The sequence below is a fragment of the Podarcis tiliguerta genome (genome assembly GCF_965153285.1).
Source record: "Podarcis tiliguerta genome assembly, chromosome: 6".
NCBI lineage: Eukaryota > Metazoa > Chordata > Lepidosauria > Squamata > Lacertidae > Podarcis > Podarcis tiliguerta.
This window is the reverse complement of record NC_139539.1, coordinates 72,665,428-72,685,641: the sequence shown is the minus strand read 5'-3', so window position 1 is coordinate 72,685,641 and position 20,214 is coordinate 72,665,428. Positions and strand designations below refer to the sequence as shown.

The following is a 20,214-nucleotide window of genomic DNA, read 5'->3' as shown; positions in this document are numbered from 1 at the left end:
TCTCTCTCTATATTTTTTAAGCCATTTAATTTTGCAGGCTATTTACTTAACCTTTATGTAGTCCACAATACATTGCTATGAATATTGCCATTGCAAATCCCAGACCATTAAACTTTTGCTCCTGGGAAGGAATAGAATATTCCCAACAATCCACCAAACACTGGGAAGAACTCACATGAAGATTATTTGAAATGTACAACCTTTTCAGTAAAGAATTAGCTGTGAACTGTTCCCTCCCTCAGAAATCACCTAGAAAACCTGCTTGAAATACAGTTTCAATATGGGGAAAAAAATCAATAATTTAAAACCACAGGTTGAAATTTTTACAGCTTCCTCTGAAAACTGTCATGTTTTAAAATGAAAGCGCTAATCGCACAAATGGGGTAAGATGTAGCCAAAAAAGATGCATGGAAGCATAGATTTGCTAGACGTGCTGGCGCGATCTCAACCTCTTTCCCCCTCCCTTGACTCCTTATTCATTTATGACAAAACAACTTATAAACCCCCCCATTTTTCATTCTAGAATTTCTAAGGCGTGCATCATTCCTTTGGTCAATAATATTTTCTCTATGAGAAGTTAAATAGATCAAGACATTTACAGTAAACATGAATACAGAATGTGGGCAATGCATTTTTAAAGTTGTATTATTAAGTTCCCTTCTTTCTGGCAAAGCCTTCAATGTCAACACCTTAAATAATGCCTGGAATACTTTTCAGATATATAATAAATTCTGTAAGCATTGGGTTGTATCCAAAGAAGTGACTTGTTCTATCAGCGTAAGGATTCCTACTTCCTCAGGGGAGTTTTCTCTCCTCTTCTCCCCCCACATGCTTCCTATATCTGTTTTGGGTTTCTTCCCAACCCTTCAGAGCAGATTTGGGGAGGTTGCAATGCATGCAAATGGGTAGCAGGGAAGGAAAAAGAGAAGAGTGAGTGAGTTTTGGATTTGATATCCCACTTTATCACTACCCGAAGGAGTCTCAAAGCGGCTAACATTCTCCTTTCCCTTCCTCCCCCACAACAAACACTCTGTGAGGTGAGTGGGGCTGAGAGACTTCAGAGAAGTGTGACTAGCCCAAGGTCACCCAGCAGCTGCATGTGGAAGAGCGGGCCCCGAACCCAGTTCACCAGATTACGAGTCTACCGCTCTCAACCACTACACCACACTGGCTCAGTTTCACTGTGCAAGAACAAATAGTCCTGTTAGCTAGGGATGATGGGAGTTGTAGTCCCAAACATCTGGAGGGCCGGAGTTTGACTATGCCTGCACTAACAGAACAAATGGATTTGATATCGCCCATAATAAATAAAGTTTCCCAATGGCTGCAGCCTATATTTTTATTTATTTATTTATATTTATGTGTTTATCAATCTACAATGTCCAATTCTGACCATGGGATCTTGACCAATGTCAACTACCTTGAGCCATGAAACAAACCGGAGGGGTGGTACTGTACAAACACCCAAACAAGTAAAACAACAGTAAAACCACAATACAAACAAAAAGAATACCCAATGATCTGTTAAAACAAATTTTGAAGAATCAGAGCCAGCAACACGCATGCAGCTAAAATAAAATAAAATAAAATCAGCAAAAAGTTCACGGCAGAAAGTCAAAGCAAAAGAGAACCAGATTGCTGGTACTTGACATCAAAAAGATCACAGAGCTGCCTTTAAACTTACTACCAGAGGAAAGTGGGAAAGAGTTGAGAAGCATCTGTTGTGGGAGACTTCACCCCTTGTGGGGGATGAAAGTCCTATGCCCTCAAACCAAGGACATGAGGAAAGAATTTGATAAGGACAGTGTCTAGACACTGGAGAGTAACTCAGATTGTCAAGGTTTAAAAAGAAAGAAAGAAAGAAAGAAAATACCTTTTTCCAACTTAACCATTTCACCCTGCCATTTTAAAGACACTAGTGATGTGCAGTACAGTTTTCTATTTTTGCATTTATATGCATTATATTTGCTAAATCAGAATTTATTAATCTAGCTCATGAATAAAGCTATTTGAAAATAAGCATTATTCTAAACATTAATTGCCTTATATAATAGCACCTTACCATTACTCTTCTTCCTTCTGTAATTTCTCTTTAAAATTTGATTAGACAGATAGATGGAGAGTCAGTCAGATAGAATTACCCATCATTGGAGAAAACTACCTGTTGCTGCTTTGGCTGCATCATTGCTCAGAAAACACCCAAGAACAGGTGGTGGGTTACTCTAAGGACAGGGAACCCTAACTCTTACACACCCTAAAAGTAAGCAGTAAGAGTAAAAGGGATCATCAATTTTAATTGAGGAAAGAAAGAAAAGAGAGGAGAGAGAGAGAGAGAGAGAGAGAGAGAACACAATAGACTTATGAATGCTTGATAAATTCAACCTCTGGAATTTCAATTTGACTGATCAACATCTCCTGGACTAATGTGCAAATTGGAAGCTAAGTTTTCCAATGGCTTTCAAACATCCCAGATGTTCTGTCAGAATCCTTGGCTCAAATGTCTTCTTCTTTGGCGATCACTCATAGCAGAGTTAGATTGTCTTCCATGAACACGGTCTTAACAGAGAGTCCGCAAGTGACTGTGGAGGCCAATTCTGGATCCACACATCCTTCCACAGTGGGGACATAGGTTTCTGGGCAGGAGTTCATCATGGTGAGGGTTTGCCAAGTGTGCCTTCCTCTTAGCATGTTTCTCCCTTGCATCCTGAGTTCAAGTGTCTTCAAAGCCCATTACACCTTTGGTAAAGGCTGTTCTCCAATTGGAGCGCTCGCAGGCCAGTGTTTCCCAGTGTTTCCCAGTTGCTGGTGTTTCAACAAATGTATTATGTTTTAAACATATAATTTTGAGAGAAAGCATGCTTAAAATCTATACCTATATGGGGGGGAAATGTTGAGAACTTTTGTTTTAGAATGTGATTAGTGCAGATATGGAACAGGCTGGATTGGCGGGCGAACAAGTATGAAAGTCACATGGACCAGGTATAGGACTGATGCATTCAGCTCTAGGGAATCTGCAAACTAAGGACAGATGAATGAAAACCAACATGTGGGTTAGGAATGAGGTGCCTGCCTGGTTTTGAAAGAGAAGGTAGATATTGTGGGAAGATCAGAAACCTCATAGTTTGGGGAGAAAGTGCAGAGGAGGAGGGTTTAGCTCCACCCTCCTGCCACTCATGCTTAGTTTTAATTACACACACACACAGCTGAACCAGAGAGGGCCTTCTTAGTGTTGGTGCACCAGAGATATTTACATACCTTATTATCCTTTCAGTGGCAGGCAAAACCTTTTTATTTTATTTTATCTCCCCAAGTTTTTCAGACACAATCTTAGCTTACGATATTATTTGTAGTTAAATTTAATTGCTTTATTCTTTTCATAAACCACCCAGGGGATATATTTCAAGGGCAGCATCAAAAGACTTAAAATAAATTTAAAAACCAAAGATAATGTATAGAAGTGATTCTTTTATGCAGGGAGGAGAAAGGTCAAGAGATGCAGTCAGGGGCGCTGCTGTGGGAGGACTAAACCTGATCACTACCCTGGTTGACCCAACACAAGATATTCAAAAGATGGCTGCTTTGGTCTCTACCAGGGTTTCCCAAATTCGGGTCTCCTGCTGTTTTTGGACTACAATTCCCATTACCCCTGACTATTGGTCTTGCTAGCTAGGGATGATGGGAGTTGTAGTCCAAAAACAGCTGAAGACCCAAGTTTGGGAAACCCTGGTCTACACAATCCCATCCTGGGACCTGATTCTCAGTCACTCTAAAGAATGACAAAACACTGGTTTTATTTTTATTTATCTTTTCAAATCAAAGCCTTACACCAGTTCTCCATTATTTTTCAAAAACAAGGATTAAAAAATATATACCACAAACAATGGAAGCTTAAGCCTTAATTTTTTCCAAGATCCCAGCAGCTTCATTCCCCTGCCCCTTGAATGCACAGAACCATGGCACCCTAACAATTCCACCAGTGTTCGCATGACAAGACTTATTTCCAATGCCTCCTTATTCTGTCATCTACTGGCAGTGTGCTCTCCAGTCATGTTTCCTGCCAGTCTTTACCAGTTTGCCAATTATACAAGCTGCTTCCTAGACATCAGACAAAAATTCCACAAGACTGCTGTGCAAGCGCACCCTAATTAACCATCAGCTTAATTAGACAATTTACTGTGTAATTAGCAGGCAATTAGTCAACACCTCTCAGATCTTATTGACTGCTGTGACAGCCTTCTCTACTCTGCACATTCCAATACACAACCACCACTATGTCTCTAGCACTCTCTAATCCCTGTACTACACAATTCTGGGCAAAGAGCAAGGAATGATATAACACGGCAAATGGTGTGTGTGTGTGTGTGTGTGTGTGTGTGTGTGTGTAAATCAATGTGTGGTCTGTCGGCATATTGAACTTTTTTCTGGCCGGCCTAAATTGTTTGGTGCTATTTGAGCAGCTGCTGAAAGAAGCGGCTGAACATCTGATCTGCTTAGATCATGGGTGCTCATTTTGTACCCCAGCTCAAGGAGGGAGGGAAGCAAGCTGAAGACAAATCCATATCCTGAACTAGGAAATCAATTCCCCCTCCCCACCCCACAACCAGAATAAATAATAGGAGCAAAATAAATAAGTAAATAAATAAATAAAATCTGCCTTATACCAAGTTAGTCCATTGGCCCATCTACTATTGGTCTGAGGCAGTTTGGCATATAAGCTGCATTCTTAGCCCGACATTTTTTTGTTTTATTCAAAATCCTATATCCGAAAACTGCTCAAGTAAATATCAGCTTATCCAAATGAATGGCAATACAGAATCACGATACAGCACAGATGGATACAGTAAATGAAAAATCTTAACCCATTTTTAATAGAAAATGCTGTATTTGAAACTCGCTCAAATAAATACCAGCCTATCCAAATGATACGTAATACACAATAGACAAACAGCCCATGAAAGGAGTTATTCACAAACAGAGATCACTTACGAACAGCCTGAGTAATAATGAAGCAGCAGAGTTGCAACCCCTCCTATTGTACAATGGAAGAGACGGCTGGAGTTGTCAAAACCTTTTCTCTGGGATATTAAACATACTTTGTAGGTAGCTACTTTTACGGATATGTGATTTGCACATTTCTCTCCCATCAACTCAAATATAGTTAGATTTGCAAGCTGCAAACCTTCCTTTGCTGACAACTGGATGTGTTCGCATTTCCACACAATATTGGTTAAATACAGGTTGTTGTAAATCTGGAATGGAGATTAATGAGGCAAATTGCTTAGAACAGCAAATATTAATCCACTACCAGAAGCTCTGCAAAAGTGTTCTTAGAAGCCTAGAATGTTATCCTCTTGTCATTTTATTGCAGACTCACCAAAGTCACCATATTGAGACATATAATTGCTCTTCTAAGATATATTGAGTTGTATTCAACTAACTTTTACACAGAGTAGGCATATTGGAATTAATAAACCTACATTAATCAAGGCCATTTATTTCAATGGGCCTACTCTGAGGAACTGTTACTTTAATACAACCTTTTATTTATCTTCCCCCCATTCTAATTTGGACTTATTCTACAGCTAACTTTGAACCTGTTCTGGTCAATTTCATTTCTACTTAGATGGGTCAGCATAGCAGGCTTGTAGTCTATGCATGAGGGCGGGGGAGAACCGGAATCCAATTATAATAGCATAAATATATCAGTTAAAGCAACATATATTTATTTTTGTTGCAATCCTGAACTTAAATGACAAGAGATGCTTCCTACCTTTGTTTTAAAAAGTATATGCTCAATAAAATTGTATCGTAAATGAATTTATGCGATCTCTCAAAGCTTTATTGGATTGCTGTAACCCTTTTTTTACAATTAAGTTTCCCATTTTGCATTTAATAGATATGCACAGTTAGTTAGGAAAAATGCGGGCAAATGCCATAAGAATAGGTAATAATACTTCACAGAACTTCAGTAAAGTCCAATCACTAATTATAGCAGCAGGAAAGCCTAAAGACAGATCTCTCATCTCTCTTTCTCTATATCACACACACACACACACACACACATTGTAGAGAAATGTTCTGGTTCAGCCTGTTCCCTGTTACGTGGGAGCCTTTTGGGTTAAAGGATCTAACCCACCCCAGTTTTGTGGATACCAGTGGTGGTCAACTTTGACAAGGAAGACCTAAACTCAACCATGAATGTATGTTGTAGATGGAGTCCAACTTTCCCTCCCTCATTCTAGCTAGCTTGACTCATAGGGTCGTTGCGAGGATAAAATAAAGTGTTGGGGTGGGCGATATAAGCACGTCAACCCCGAGTTCGCCGAAAGAAGAGTAGGATACAAATGTAACAGGGAGCAGCAACCGTTTATAAGGGCACTTGAAAATACTGAAATAGCAACTGCTTCAAATGTATGGACAAATATGCAGCTAACATAGCTCCGTTTCAAATGCTGAATTCCTCTTTCAAAAGCAGTAAATGCAGAAGGCTGAAATCCTCAAACCCTTCTCCCTGGCAGAGTCCAAAATTACGTGGATGCAAGCACTCAAGAATAGATTGTTTGAAACTCATTGATACACAATGTGAAGAATTTGCAAAACAAGATAGAATTAATGAGCATTGTAAAACAAAAACAAACAAAAACCCAAGGGCAGTTTGATTCAACAACATTAAGCTTTTGTAGGGTGGGCAGGTGAGACACCACCTCCTATGTTACCCCTCATTGCAATTCTCTCAGTTTATATCCACCTCTCAAATTGAGGGGGGAAGTGGAGCATTTATTTGTAAAACAATAAATAATTCAAGTCACAGGGCGAAAAGCTCAGTGTGCTAAGAAATCTTGCAAAATGCTTGCTGTTTCCTTCCCCCACTCTCTCCCTAGGATCAGTGTTAATAAAAAAATAGTCTTTGATGTTATTTATTGGAAAGGCAAACAGTTGTCGTCATCGTTGTCTTTTTTTTTTATTTGACATTAACAATCTGATCATTTGTCTCTCCAAAGAAAGCCTACGTAGCTTTCATATGGTCTACACCAGGGGTGTCAAACTCAAATTCATCGGGGGCCGCATCAGCAGTTTGGTCACCCTCAAAGGGCCGGTTGTATCTGTAGGACTTTATCAAAGTTATTTTTCCTTAGGCACTGGTGTGTGTTGTCTTGAACCTATACACTATTTAATATACCTATTCCAGTACGATTTTAAATAAGAATAGAAGAAGAAATAATAATGATTTTTTAAAAAGATGACGAGATGGGCTTCCAGGCAGACTGGAGCTCCAACGGGGAGGAGACAGGAGCCTGTCCCAACAGAGCAGAGCAGAAGCAAATGTTGCCTCCCCCCGCCCTGCCGCCGCACTCAGAAGCCGGAGGATACGGAGCTGCAGTTTGGACAGCAGCAGTTTCTTCCTTGCAAGGGAGCCCCAGCCGCACTGCGGGCACGGGTGGCCAGGATATCCTGCTGGGGCCCCGAGCTGCTGCAGTTGCTCCCGGGGAGGAGGCTATCCGCCAAGTTCTCCGGCCTGGAGAAAGCCGATGTGTTGGCGTGGGGAGGGGGGTGGTGTTTCGTAGCCAGGCTTCCGCAGCCAAGTTGCTGGCAGGCTCCCACTTTGCTCCAGCCGCCCAGATGACGGCGTGGTCCTCTTCAAGGTGGGAGGCGCCCCTGCTTTGCGGTGTGGCAAACCCCCGCCGCCTGCGCCCCCGGCCATCTCCTCACCAGCTGCAGCGCCGCAGTGGCCTCTTTTTGGGGGCCCGAGCGAGTGAGTGAGCGGCGTCCCAAGCGTGGCTCTCGCTCCCTGCCCTCACTGCCAGCCTCCACGGCTCTGGGACTCCAAAAGTTGCCTCGCGCGCGACCCGCCCCCTCGAGCAGCTGCGCCTGGGAGGCTCCGAGGGGCAGAAAGCCTCTTTGCCCGGCCGGCGACGCAGGTGAAAGTTGTGAGACCAGCTGGTAGGCAGCGCCGACGGGGCGCGTCGGCTGGAGCCCTGTCTGCAAGCAGGCAGGGAAGGCTGTTCGCGTGGGTCACTTTTTAGAAAGGCAGAGAGCCTCCGCCGGAGTGCGGACCCTAAAATCTGGGTCGGGACCGGTAAAAAGGACGAGAAGCTCGCTTCCTCGCCCTTGATGCCACGGGCCATATGATGAGGTCTGGCGGGCCGGATTCGGCCCGCGGGCCTTGTGTTTGACACCCGTGGTCTACACAATAAAGCATCAAATATTTCTGTTTACTGAGATATCAGCTGGCATTTCACTGCAAGTCAATGGTGCGTCTTGGCTGCAGCACACTACACACTTCAATCTGGCATCTACAAATGTCAAGAGTATATATGGAAATCAAAAGCAGGTTCTAAATTCTGTCTTCCTTTTTTTTTTAAAGGGAAACAAAGTTCACCTAAATATATTTCATGCAAGCAAATAAAAAAAAAAGTTAAAATAAAAATATCATTGCAATATTCGGCTGTCAGTCTAGAAGAATAACAAGGGAAACACTGTCAGTAGGACAGGATAATAAAATTTCCAGCAGATGTTCAAGCTAAGTCTCTAATTCTCATGCAACTCCCTTGGCAAGCATATACTTATTTTATCACATGCAAGCGAAGCAAATTGCACTTCATCATCACAACTGAATTGTGAAATATTAATATTTCATATTCCAACAAAACTCCCATAGAACAAACTTTGTTATGTTAAAAGCACCAAGAGTTCTGCATTTTAATATCATTTAAAGTCATTTTCGGAGGGGGGGGGCAGGCAGACTTGCAACCCAAAATTGTAACTAGGATATTGCAAATTATTGGGCTGCGATATCGGAGAAAGAAAATATGCTTTTTATGCTGTGAGTTCAATTCAACAAAAAATACTGACATAAGTGAGGACAATGCAAGTCATTGTGCTTCAGTGCAGGCACTTATAATTATGAGGAGACGCATGGGCCTCCCATATCCGTCCCTATGGAAACACCACCGGTTGCAGTATGAATTAGAATGTCTAATGTTATGGAGGAATGCCATTTCGTTGCACAATTAGTAAATTCATACAGGCAACGGCTCTAATTGGCAAGCAACGTCTGCAGTTACCACTATGCCATCTTCCTTGTTACAAGTTGCTGTGAATCATGTTCAGTGTGTGCACACATTCACACTGTAATAGTTTGATGATTTTTCCCCAAAATTGTTGCATCTTTCTTCAGATTTAATTGGAATCTAATCAGAAATCTCTTTTCAAAAACCGTTGGTAAATATTGTAGCAGGCAGAGGGGACGTTCAGGTGCAACACTAAACCATGGTTTAGGTTTAACACACACACCCCCCACCAAAAAAACAAGTTTCAGTGAGTCCCAGGCACACACACTCCCTCCTCACTCCAGTGCTGCCAGGAATATATTTGAAGAGTCCATCTCTAATCAACCACAGTTTTGTGTGTTGTATGAGCCATAAACTGTGGCTAATAGGCAGCCTAGCATTACATTTGTAATTTTAATATTGCTCAAAAAAAAAAGCATGAGAGGCCTGGATTGGGACCACAGCATGCCAGAAAACTCACACATACACAGCTGTTACCAATAAGTGTCTGTTTTTAAATCTATGTATGCCAGTGATGGCGAAACTTGGCCCTCCAGCTGCTTTGGGACTACAACTCCCATCACCCCTAGCTAATAGGACCAGTGGTCAGGGATGATGGGAACTGTAGTCCCAAAACAGCTGGAGGGCCAAGTTTGGCCATCACTGATTTATGCTAATGGAAGCATTTTTGCTATCGCTAACTGTTGCCCAGGGGTGGGGCGAGGCGGAACGGGGAAAGGATTGAGTGTTCCCTTGTACAGTAGTCCCAGATCACTGCTTCACTTATTTTGGCGTAAGGAAAAACACAAAGGTGCTGTAGGCTGCACACTAAACCAAATGTGTAATTTGACATTTGACTATAGTAAACCGAAATAAGGCAACTTCAGAAGCTACAGTTTAATGCTGCCTTGTTTCAACAATTTATTACAAGCATTAAACAGTGTGTTTAGATTGAGGCAACACAAAAAACCTTAGTCATAGAATTATAGATTTGGAAGGGACCCCAAGGGCCATTTAGTCTACCTCCTTGCAAGGCAGGATTCTCAACTAAAGCATCCATGACAGATGACCATCCAATGTCTGCTTAAAAACCTCCAAGGTCTGGGTCCTACCCTCCAGAGCAGGAGAAAACAAGCTTGTTCCTTCTTCCACAGGACTGCCCTCAATATATTTGCAGGAGGCTCTCAGTCTCCTCTTTTCCAGGCTAAACATGCCGAGACTATAAAATGTAAGTGAAAACTTCTGAACTGCTCCTTAGTGCCACACAGAAGAAGGCTTGGGATTCTGCAAGATACACCCACACCATATATTTAAAGCATGCAACTTCCCCCAGAGAATCCTGGGATCTGTAGTTTGTTAAAAGGTGTTTGGAATGCTAACTCTATGGAAGGGTGAACTACAGGTCTCGGAATCTTTTGGAGTAAGTCAAAATTCTTAAAGGTATATGAATGTGCTTTAAATGTATGGTGTAGATGTGAAGCAAGACTTCCTGAGAAACACTTCCTTGTAACACTAAACTATGGTTTAGCATTAATCAGCCACTTAAAAAAAAAATACTAGAGATTTCAGATGAAGTGGCTCCACATGTTTATTTCTGCTGGTGAGCCTTAATAAAGGCAACAGCTTCCACGTTATTGAAAGCGACAGCATCACAAATCAATGCATGTCACCAGCAGAGTAAAGACAGATGTCTCTGATTAATCAGAATTACATTTTTAACAACCAAGGAAACAGCTAAAATCAAAGCAAATATTTCAGCCATGCCTGCTGTGTTTTATTCTTGCTGCTCTATGCCAACTGTACACAGCGAGGCAGCTACGACTCTAAATCTAGAATTTTTAAAATCTATAAAAGTTCTCCTACACACACTTTTTATTAACTTTAGCAGACAAACAGAGTTTTGAAAAAGACAAGTGAAAAAATTGAAATATAAATTTCGGTCAAGACTCATATGTCTGCGATGTAGATTCCAATAAGAAATAAAACAAAACCATTTATCAGCGACATTGATTATCTGTTGAGGTCTGGTTCTCCTACGAATTGCATCAGTTATTTTGTCTCTTTCTGCCGCATCAAGACATTTTAATAAACATTCCTAGACTGAAGTTCTCCACCCCCTCGCGAAATCGAGCCTAAACACATTTAACAGAAATCAATGAATGCATTTTCAGAGATCTTAAAATGTTAGGTTTGCATTCCCCCCCCCCCAATTATGCTGAATGATATAATCAAAGTATTTCAACCCAACTTATAATGTGCCATTTACAAAACTTCATCTAATATTTGTCCCCAATCATTCCATGCAGTTTGGCATCCTCATTCACAGAAGGGGAGCGTGGAGAGTCACACATTTCCAGCATTAAAAACCTGACAATAGGAAACATCTGATTAAGCCTAGTAAAGGTAAAGGGACCCCTGACCATTAGGTCCAGTCGTGAATGACTCTGGGGTTGTGGCGCTCATCTCGCTTTATTGGCCGAGGGAGCCAGCGTACAGCTTCCGGGTCATGTGGCCAGCATGACTAAGCCGCTTCTGGCGAGCCAGAGCAGCACATGGAAACACAGTTTACCTTCCCGCTGGAGTGGTACCTATTTATCTACTTGCACTTTGAGGTGCTTTTGAACTGGTAGGTTGGCAGGAGCAGGGACCGAGCAACAGGAGCTCACCCCGTTGCAGGGATTCAAACCGCCAACCTTCTGATCGGCAAGTCCTAGGCTCTGTGATTTAACCCACAGCGCCACCCACATCCCTTCTGATTAAGCCTACCTGGCATTAAATACCAGGGGAGGTCACATGTTGTATTGTATGTCATACAACCAAAGTCTTAGGTCCCACCTTCCCTATAACTTTAAAACAGTGTTATACCATTTGAAATAGCCATAGCTTCCCCAAAAGAATTATGGAAACAGATGTTTGTTAAAGGTGCTGAGTTGTTAGGAGACCCAAGTGCTCACTGTGGTAAAATATGAGGTGTTGGTACTCTTGGTGATAAGGGTGTTGTGGGTGCAAGCACAAAATGGCTGCTGCAGGAAGGAAAATAAAAAAATAAAAAGGTGAAGGCACTCCTCACCAGCGGTAACTGCCACAAAAAAGCCCTGAAGACCCCTATTCCCTTCATATGGCTACAGTTTTCAGAGCTCCTTAGGAACAGGGGTCGATTGTTAAACCACTCTGAAAATTGTAGCTATATGAAAGGAACAGGCGTCTCCTAGCAATGCTCAACACCCTTAACAAACTACCATTCCCAGGATTCTTTGGCCATAACTGTTTAAACATTTAAAGCACTGCTTTGCATTTATAGTGGAGATGGGACCTTGCACATGCAACCTTCTGGAGTTGCAAACCTTGCTCCATTTTTGCTCTGAAATTGTAATTCTAACGCTGCACTTGGTGGACAGTGGAGAAATCTGCAGTCCTCGTGGAAAGGGAGTAAGAAACGCAGGGCCAGACAAGGGGCACCCAACTGCCAATAGTCCGTAGGGTGAAGTAGGATGAACAGTGCTGGGAGCAGCCACCACAATCTAATAAGAACTTGCATTTGGAAAAGGCGATTATGCTGTCCCCAGGGCAACACTATGTGCAACTTGCAATGGGTAGAAACTGTCCTAATCCAATAGTTTTTAATTATTTTATGCAAGCTACTTTGGGGGTCCTTTCTGGAAGGAAATACAGCACGAAATCAGATAGAGGCAGGAAGAGAGATAACCTATAGTGAATTAAGACAACTAATTGATAATCTCGTTCCTGTGTTTTCTACCCAAACTATCAGAAGCTTTCTAAGGTTTCAGGTAGAGATCTTTAATAGCTATCTCAGACCTATCTGCACTATACATTTAAAGCAGCATAGTACCACTTCAAACTAGGAGCTGCAGTTTATTAAGGGTGCTCAGAGTTGTTAGAAGATCCCACTCCCTCTCATGGAGCTACAGTTCCCAAAGTTCCCTGGGAAGGATTGTTAAACCACTCTGAGAACTGCCACACTGTGAGGGGAACAGGAGTCTCCTAAGAACTCTCAGTTCCCTAAAACTACATTTCCCAAGATTCCTTGGGGAGGAGACATGGCTAATAATAATAATAATAATAATAAATTTTATTTATATCCCGCCCTCCCCAGCCGAAGCCGGGCTCAGGGCGGCTAACAATAATTAAATAATCAAACAATCAAATAATCAAACATTCTAAAAACATTCCATTATAAAAATTAATAAAAGCCAAATTAATGGCAACTGTTAAGCAAAATTCTGTGCAGGTTGCCAGAGGAGGGAGTCAGGCTGGGCCCTGACCAAAGGCCTGGTGGAACAACTCTGTCTTGCAGGCTCTGCGGAAAGATGTCAGGTCCCGCAGGGCCCTAGTCTCTTGTGACAGAGCGTTCCTACTTAGAGTGGCATGTATAGTGCAGATGAGGGCTTACTGGATATTGTTTTAACTTGAGAGGCCAAGGGCTGAAACTGGGAGCTTCTTAAGACTACACCTTAAAGACTAACAAATTCAGTATGGCATAAGCTTTCATGGCCCAGAACCCACTTCAGCAGTTGTGGGAAATGTAACCCTAAATTGGAAGGCATATATTCATACACAATGCGAAGTATGTTGTCCTGAACCCGCGGCCTACCTGGCGGAATGTCCCACTGGCCTATACAGTAGGACAAGTCCAAAGCTCAGCAGTCAGGAAACACAATCTAGGGTCAATCCACGCAAGCCAAGTCCAGAGGCCAAAGTCCACTGGTCAGAAAAGGAAGTCCAGGGTCAAGCCAAGTAAACCAAGTCCAAAATCCAACAGTCAGGAAACACAGACCAGACTCAAATCCAAAGCACAGTCCCGTAGATTTCCTGGAGCATTCCAAGCCAAGATCCATGAGCATGGGGAGTTGAGCAGACACAGCACCACAGCTCTGCTCCCATTTTTTCCTCTTGAGTCTTGATTGTAGCACCTGGGCTTGATGAGGCAGGTGGCCCTCACCTGTCCTGAGCCTAATACAGCAGAGGAATCACACACCTCCTCCCAGCGCTAATGAGTCCCACCTGGCCAGGTAGTAAACTGGGCTGTGGAGCCTTGCTTGTCTCAGCCTCTCTGACCCTACCTCCTCTTGCTCCCTATGCCTCAGAGCCTGCCTTGATCAAGGAGACAGGAGCCCCCCTGACTCTGGTGATGGATCCTGCTCTTCTGGTCCATGTAAACTGACCCCCATCCCCTTGCCATCCCCTGTCATTCCGTGTGTACTTTCCACAACCCCAACCCTTCTTTTCCCATTATAGGCTTGCCCCAGTGGGTCCCAGTTGTGACTGCACCCCTGGCCGGGATCTTCTTCCTCCTCCCTGTTGTCCTGCCAGTTCATGACATGTGTGTGTGGTGGTAAGAGGAGTGAGGTCAAAGGAACAGAAAAGGCAATATGTAATTCAGGAAAAAAATCCTCAGGTTGTGAACACATGCAAATGACAACAAGCACTCAGTTTTAGATAATAAGCTAAAATTGAATTTCTCTCATGCCAACTTAAAAAAAAAATTCACACACATCAAGAATATACACACTTCCAGGAAGCTTATATTCATTCTTAGATGTTAATTTAATAGGAATTCCATTTCAACTGGTGGTGCACGCAGTACTGAAATATTAACCACAGTCTGCAATGTATCCTTTTTCCAGTTCCAATTAGATATGGACTAAAGGGATTTTACGTTTTTTTCCCAGGCAATTCCACAGACATGGAGCTAAATGAAGTGGTTTTGTAGGACAAACTGTATTAAATTGGTACAGCCAAGGTCTACTCTATCTAATCTTCCAATCTCTTCACCCTTTAATATGCAACATGGTATCATTGCATGGCCATTAAAAAAAGTATTTCAGACATATGAATGCTGACTATTAATTCTATGGCAAGGAAATAAAGGTGGAGATGGGTTTATGGGTCTAGGCCAGGTGGAAAACACATATACACTGCAGTTTCCTTCCCCCTTCATCTCATATGACAACCTCATGTTAACATCAAGTACCCCTTTGTCAGATCTGCCAGTCATCTTCATGGATTTTGGACTCGGCTAGACTGGTAAAGAAAAAGCGATTTATATGTGTTGTATGGAAGGGATGCGGGTGGCGCTGTGGGTTAAACCACAGAGCCTAGGACTTGCCGATCAGAAGGTCGGCGGTTCGAATCCCCGTGATAGGGTGAGCTCCCGTTGCTCGGTCCCTGCTCCTGCCAACCTAGCAGTTCAAAAGCATGTCAAAGTGCAAGTAGATAAATAGGTACCACTCCGACGGGAAGGTAAACAGCATTTCCGTGCGCTACTCTGGTTTGCCAGAAGCGGCTTAGTCATGCTGGCCACATGACCCGGAAGCTGTATGCCGGCTCCCTCGGCCAATAAAGCGAGATGAGAGCCGCAACCCCAGAGTCGGTCATGACTGGACCTAATGGTCAGGGGTCCCTTTACCTTTACCTATATGTGATATAAAAAGGGACACGGGTGGCGCTGTGGTCTAAACCAAGCCTAGGGCTTGCCGATCGGAAGGTCGGCAGTTCAAATCCCCGCGATGGGGTGAGCGCCCATTGCTCAGTCCCAGCTCCTGCCAACATAGTAGTTCGAAAGCATGCAGTGCAAGTAGATAAATAGCTCCGGCTGGAAGGTAAACGGTGTTTCCATGCGCTGCTCTGGTTCGCCAGAAGCGGCTTAGTCGTGCTGGCCACATGACCCAGAAGTTGTCTGTGGACAAACACCGGCTCCCTCGGCCTATAGAGCAAGATGAGCGTGCAACCCCAGAGTAATCTGCGACTGGACTTAACGGTCCTTAACTTACCTTTTACCTATATGTGATATAACATTGTGCCACCAGATGGTAATGTAGAGCCTCATTTTTCTCTGCCTGTTTTCCCTGTTTAAATTTACAACACTTTAAACTGAAACACTTTAAACTGATGTGTCTAGATCCAGCCTTGCTGTGCATGGTGTGTGTGCTGTGAGAGGAATAGCTAATCTGAGACTGGGTAAAGGTTGAACAATTGGTCTTGGTTTCTCATTTTTCCAGTCCCAAGTTCAACGCAACAAATTTCATTTCTGCTTGCCCTTTTAAAAAAATGCCCTCATGAAAATTAATCAGCATTTTTGTATCATTTCTCTAAATATACACATTTTTGTATGCAGTTTTGTCAAATATGCATTTTTTGCAAGCAAATTTGCCCAGTACAACACATCTTTGCATGCCAGTTTCACACACATACACACACACCTTTCCTGATGCATGAATTTTGTACACATTTTGCACTTGGTGAATTGCACAGCAATATTTGCAAAAGTTATTTCGGTTTGCGTATTGGTTCAGGAGTTGAAAATGAAGCTAGGTTTCCTTTAAAACATGAACAAGGCTGAATTCAAGACTCATGAAATATATAAAGTGTAGCAAACCATTCCCTTTCCGGGTACTACTTGGCTTTCGCTCTCAGTGTACCGTTAACCGAAGAGGCAATGCTATATATTTCCCCCCACTGTAGCCATTTCCATGGGTGAAAATAAGCCAGGGACACCACGAGCTCAAACTCCTTGTGACCCAAGTTTTTGCGTCCCTGAGAATTAATGAGAACCAATTCAGTCCCCTGAGTTCTGTTATTGTGACTCTATAGTGTGAAGGAATGCAAATATCCTTCATTATAACAGTAAGAGTAGGTGTGGAGTCGGGGGGGGGGGGGACAATGCCCAGGGAAGACTTTTCTCCACAAAACAAATAGCAGGTTTCGGTTTCTGTGTGTACAACACAGGGTAACAGAAGGACCTTGTTTAATCTACGTCCTATATTTCAGAACCATCACATGGAAATGCATTAGCTAATTTTTACTTGTTGGACAGAAACACGCCTTCTAAGTCCCGTTAATATGATTTTCTGCAGCTTACCAATAAGGAAGTCTTGGGGAAGGAGAGGAAAAGCAAATGTGTAATAGAACCATCGGTGAGTGGCAGGGATGAGTCTGCGTGACACGAGGCAAAGAGGTGTCAGCAGAAGTCACGGAGACAACGATGGGGAGACTGGAGAAAACCAGAGCTGGATTTGGGGCACATGATAGTTCACAAGTACAGTCGGTAGGTCAGTGGCTTTGCAAATGTGCTGTAAAGCAGGAGACACAGTAACAGCGGCGGCTATTACAGCACCTTAATTAAAGGAAGTGGCTGCTTCAGTGATCCAGAATTAATTTTGGCTAGACAACAATTATAACACAGCCTTCTGGGTGACTCCATCCTTGGTTAGACACATATGCAGCTCTGACCTGCAGACACAGACTTTGACCTGACTGAGCATTGAAAGAAAGCGAAAAAGCAACCCTATGTTTTGAAGGTGAAGGGAACAGAAGGAAAGTGCATTTTGATTTCAAAGGGCACCACCTTATCTCCTCCTCCTACAACTCAACCCTCTCTAGAAACATGATTGCTTTTTAGGCTACCAGAGAAGGACAGACAAGAGACAACCAAAAATGAGAGCAGAACTGTGTTGCGGATGAGTTTGGTAGGGAACAATTTGACACAGGAATGGCACAGAAATTCAGTTTCATTAGCATCTGAATGTGACTCTCCTTAATTTGTGCTTCTCAAAACTATATGAAGCAGTATGAGAACCAACAATGAATATATTGTACAAAATTGCATGCAAACATGAGTATATCAGGAGGAACAAATGTTAAAATGGATTCCTAAGATGGTTTTTAATGAGAGTGTTTTTAAAAGAAAATTGCACGTTTCTCAGGGTTCAATGGCACAGCAAGTCCAAGGAATGACCCTATGACTGCAAACTACTGACAACAGTGTGATCACCTTTCAATCACAGCCTTTCATAGAAAAAACTACAATACCAGAGCCACTTGTTTGTGAAGGTTCAATTCACATCCCACTTGCATGGAATAAAGAGAGAGAAGTCAATTACAGATCATTCAAATTATGCCACAAATTTGAAATTAAATCTCTGAAATTTGAAAATCTCAAAAGACAAAATTGGAGGGGGGAACCTCACACTTTTCAGACATTAAATATAGACGTCAAAATCTACTGTTTTTAATTTCCAGCTTGCAGCTGAGCTGGTCACCCAGATGACATGTGGGTAACAGTTTTAAAAGTATGCACAATCAAAATATCTCTCATTCAAAACAATCTAAGTGGCTTCCAGACAGGGGAGGATGTGATTTTATATAGATAGATAGATAGATAGATAGATAGATAGATAGATAGATAGTTTGGAGTGAAAATATAGCTTAGTCCAACAACCCCCTACTTGCTTAATTTGGCCACCAGAGGCCAGTCCATTCAAAAATATATATGGATAACTTTCCTTCTATATATTCTATACCAAATGGTATAGTAGAACTACTATTTAGAAATACGGAATAATGAACTCCTCAGTGTTCTTGGCACCTGAACCTATCATATAAATTGCATCCCTGGGGCTGCTTTTGGGGATTCCAGTGCGACACAAAGAAACATACCATTTCTGGAATATTTGTACATGCAGGTCCCACCATGCACTCCTACGACATTGTTCGTTAGACAAGCGTTCGCATAATGAGCTGATGATTTCCATTATTTCCTATGGGAACCTTTCTCATCCATGCTTTCGCCTGCCATGCTTTCTGCCTGAAACTGCTGCAGCCAATCAGCAAAAGCCAAATAAAGGAAAAACTGCCCAATCTCTCCTGTTCTCCGGTTTGTCTATCACTCCCTCTCCCCATGGTTTCCGTTGGAGACGGTGGCCACCGACCAGCAACACACAAACGACACACGGCGTCACAAAATTATTTCAAATATGGTGGTTAGGGTGGGTTGGGAACCAGCTTTCATTACCTTGTCCAGAGAAAAGGTTTTGGTCAGTGCAAATCCCCATCCGGCTTCGAAAGCTCTGCGAATCATTGGCGAACTTGTGGTGGGCGTCGCACTGGCGAGGCCAAAGGGGTTTGGGAACCGGAGTCCAGCAACTTCTATGCTGATGTCTACTGAATCCACAGGCGTGTAGAAAAGAGGAAGCTGGGGTACGGTAGGAACAGCAATACCGTATAAAGACTGTGGAAAGAAAACAATGACATCACGGAAGTTGGCTTATTCATCATCATCATCATCACCATCACCATCTATTATTTATATCATGCCCATCTGGCTGGGTTTCCCCAACCACTCTGGGCGGTTCCCAACAGAACATTTAAAACAAAATAAAAGCTTCCCTAAACAGGGCTGCCTTAGGATGTCTTCTAAAAGTCAGATAGTTGTTTATTTCCTTGACATCTGATGGGAGGGCGTTCCACAGGGCGGGCACCACTACCAAGAAGGCCCTCTGCCTGGTTCCCTGTAACCTCACATCTCACAGTGAGGGAACTGCCAGGAGGCCCTCGGAGCTGGACCTCAGTGTCCAGGAAGAACAATGGGGGTGGAGATGCTCCTTCAGGTATACTGGGCCGAGGCCGTTTAGGGCTTTAAAAGTCAACACCAACACTTTGAATTGTGCTTGGAAACGTACTGGGAGCCAATGTTATTTCACCTCCATTTCACCACCCCATCTTCCGAGAAACTAAGGTTAGTGCAATGTGGGGTTGCTCTTACATTAGCCTCAGAGTAACCCTATGAGAGAGAGTTGTCTAGCTGAGAGTAGTGAAAGATAAAACTGTCAATTTTCACTCATATACATATTTTTGCAACACAGTTTTGCTTAATATATAGATACAAACAATGTTCTTTAACATAATACATTTCCGTATGTTATTTTTTTACAAATATATACACTTTTATGCACAATTTATCTCAGCATAAACATTTTTGTACATGTTACTTGGCCAGAGAACTGCACTGCTACATTCAGAGACACGTAAAATCCAAATGATGGCTGGGCTTTACTTTGTGTATTGTTTTAGAAAGTGTGGGTTCACCTTTAAATGTGAACTGAATGGAAATTCTAGCTGAGACACAGTGCCTGCCACTTGACAACTTTCCTTGATCAAAATGAAGGTAATCACTCACATATTTATGTGTTCATAATGTCAATAAATACACTGCAGACAATCCAGTCAAGTTATGAAAACAATGAAATGTAAGATCCCAACAAGTTCGGTCACCTACCCTCCAATATTTCTCCAATGAAAATAGGGATGTCAATAATAATAATAATAATAATAATAATTTATACCCCACACATCTGACTGGGTTGCC

At 42.6% G+C, this 20,214-nt stretch overlaps 1 protein-coding gene across 5 annotated transcripts in view; it reads right to left on the bottom strand.

Moving 5' to 3' along the window:
* The window catches only part of DPYD (dihydropyrimidine dehydrogenase), a 498,994-nt gene that overhangs the window by 201,309 nt on the left and 277,471 nt on the right, over positions 1 to 20,214 (bottom strand). For all 5 annotated transcript variants that reach the window (XR_014512316.1, XM_083444838.1, XM_083444836.1 and 2 more), the window contains one exon: positions 18,862 to 19,077. Coding sequence is in view for 4 of the 5 variants with exons in the window: in XM_083444838.1 (XP_083300964.1) it covers positions 18,862 to 19,077 (216 nt within the window). In the remaining variant the exon portion in view is untranslated. The remainder of the gene's footprint in view (positions 1 to 18,861; positions 19,078 to 20,214) is intronic.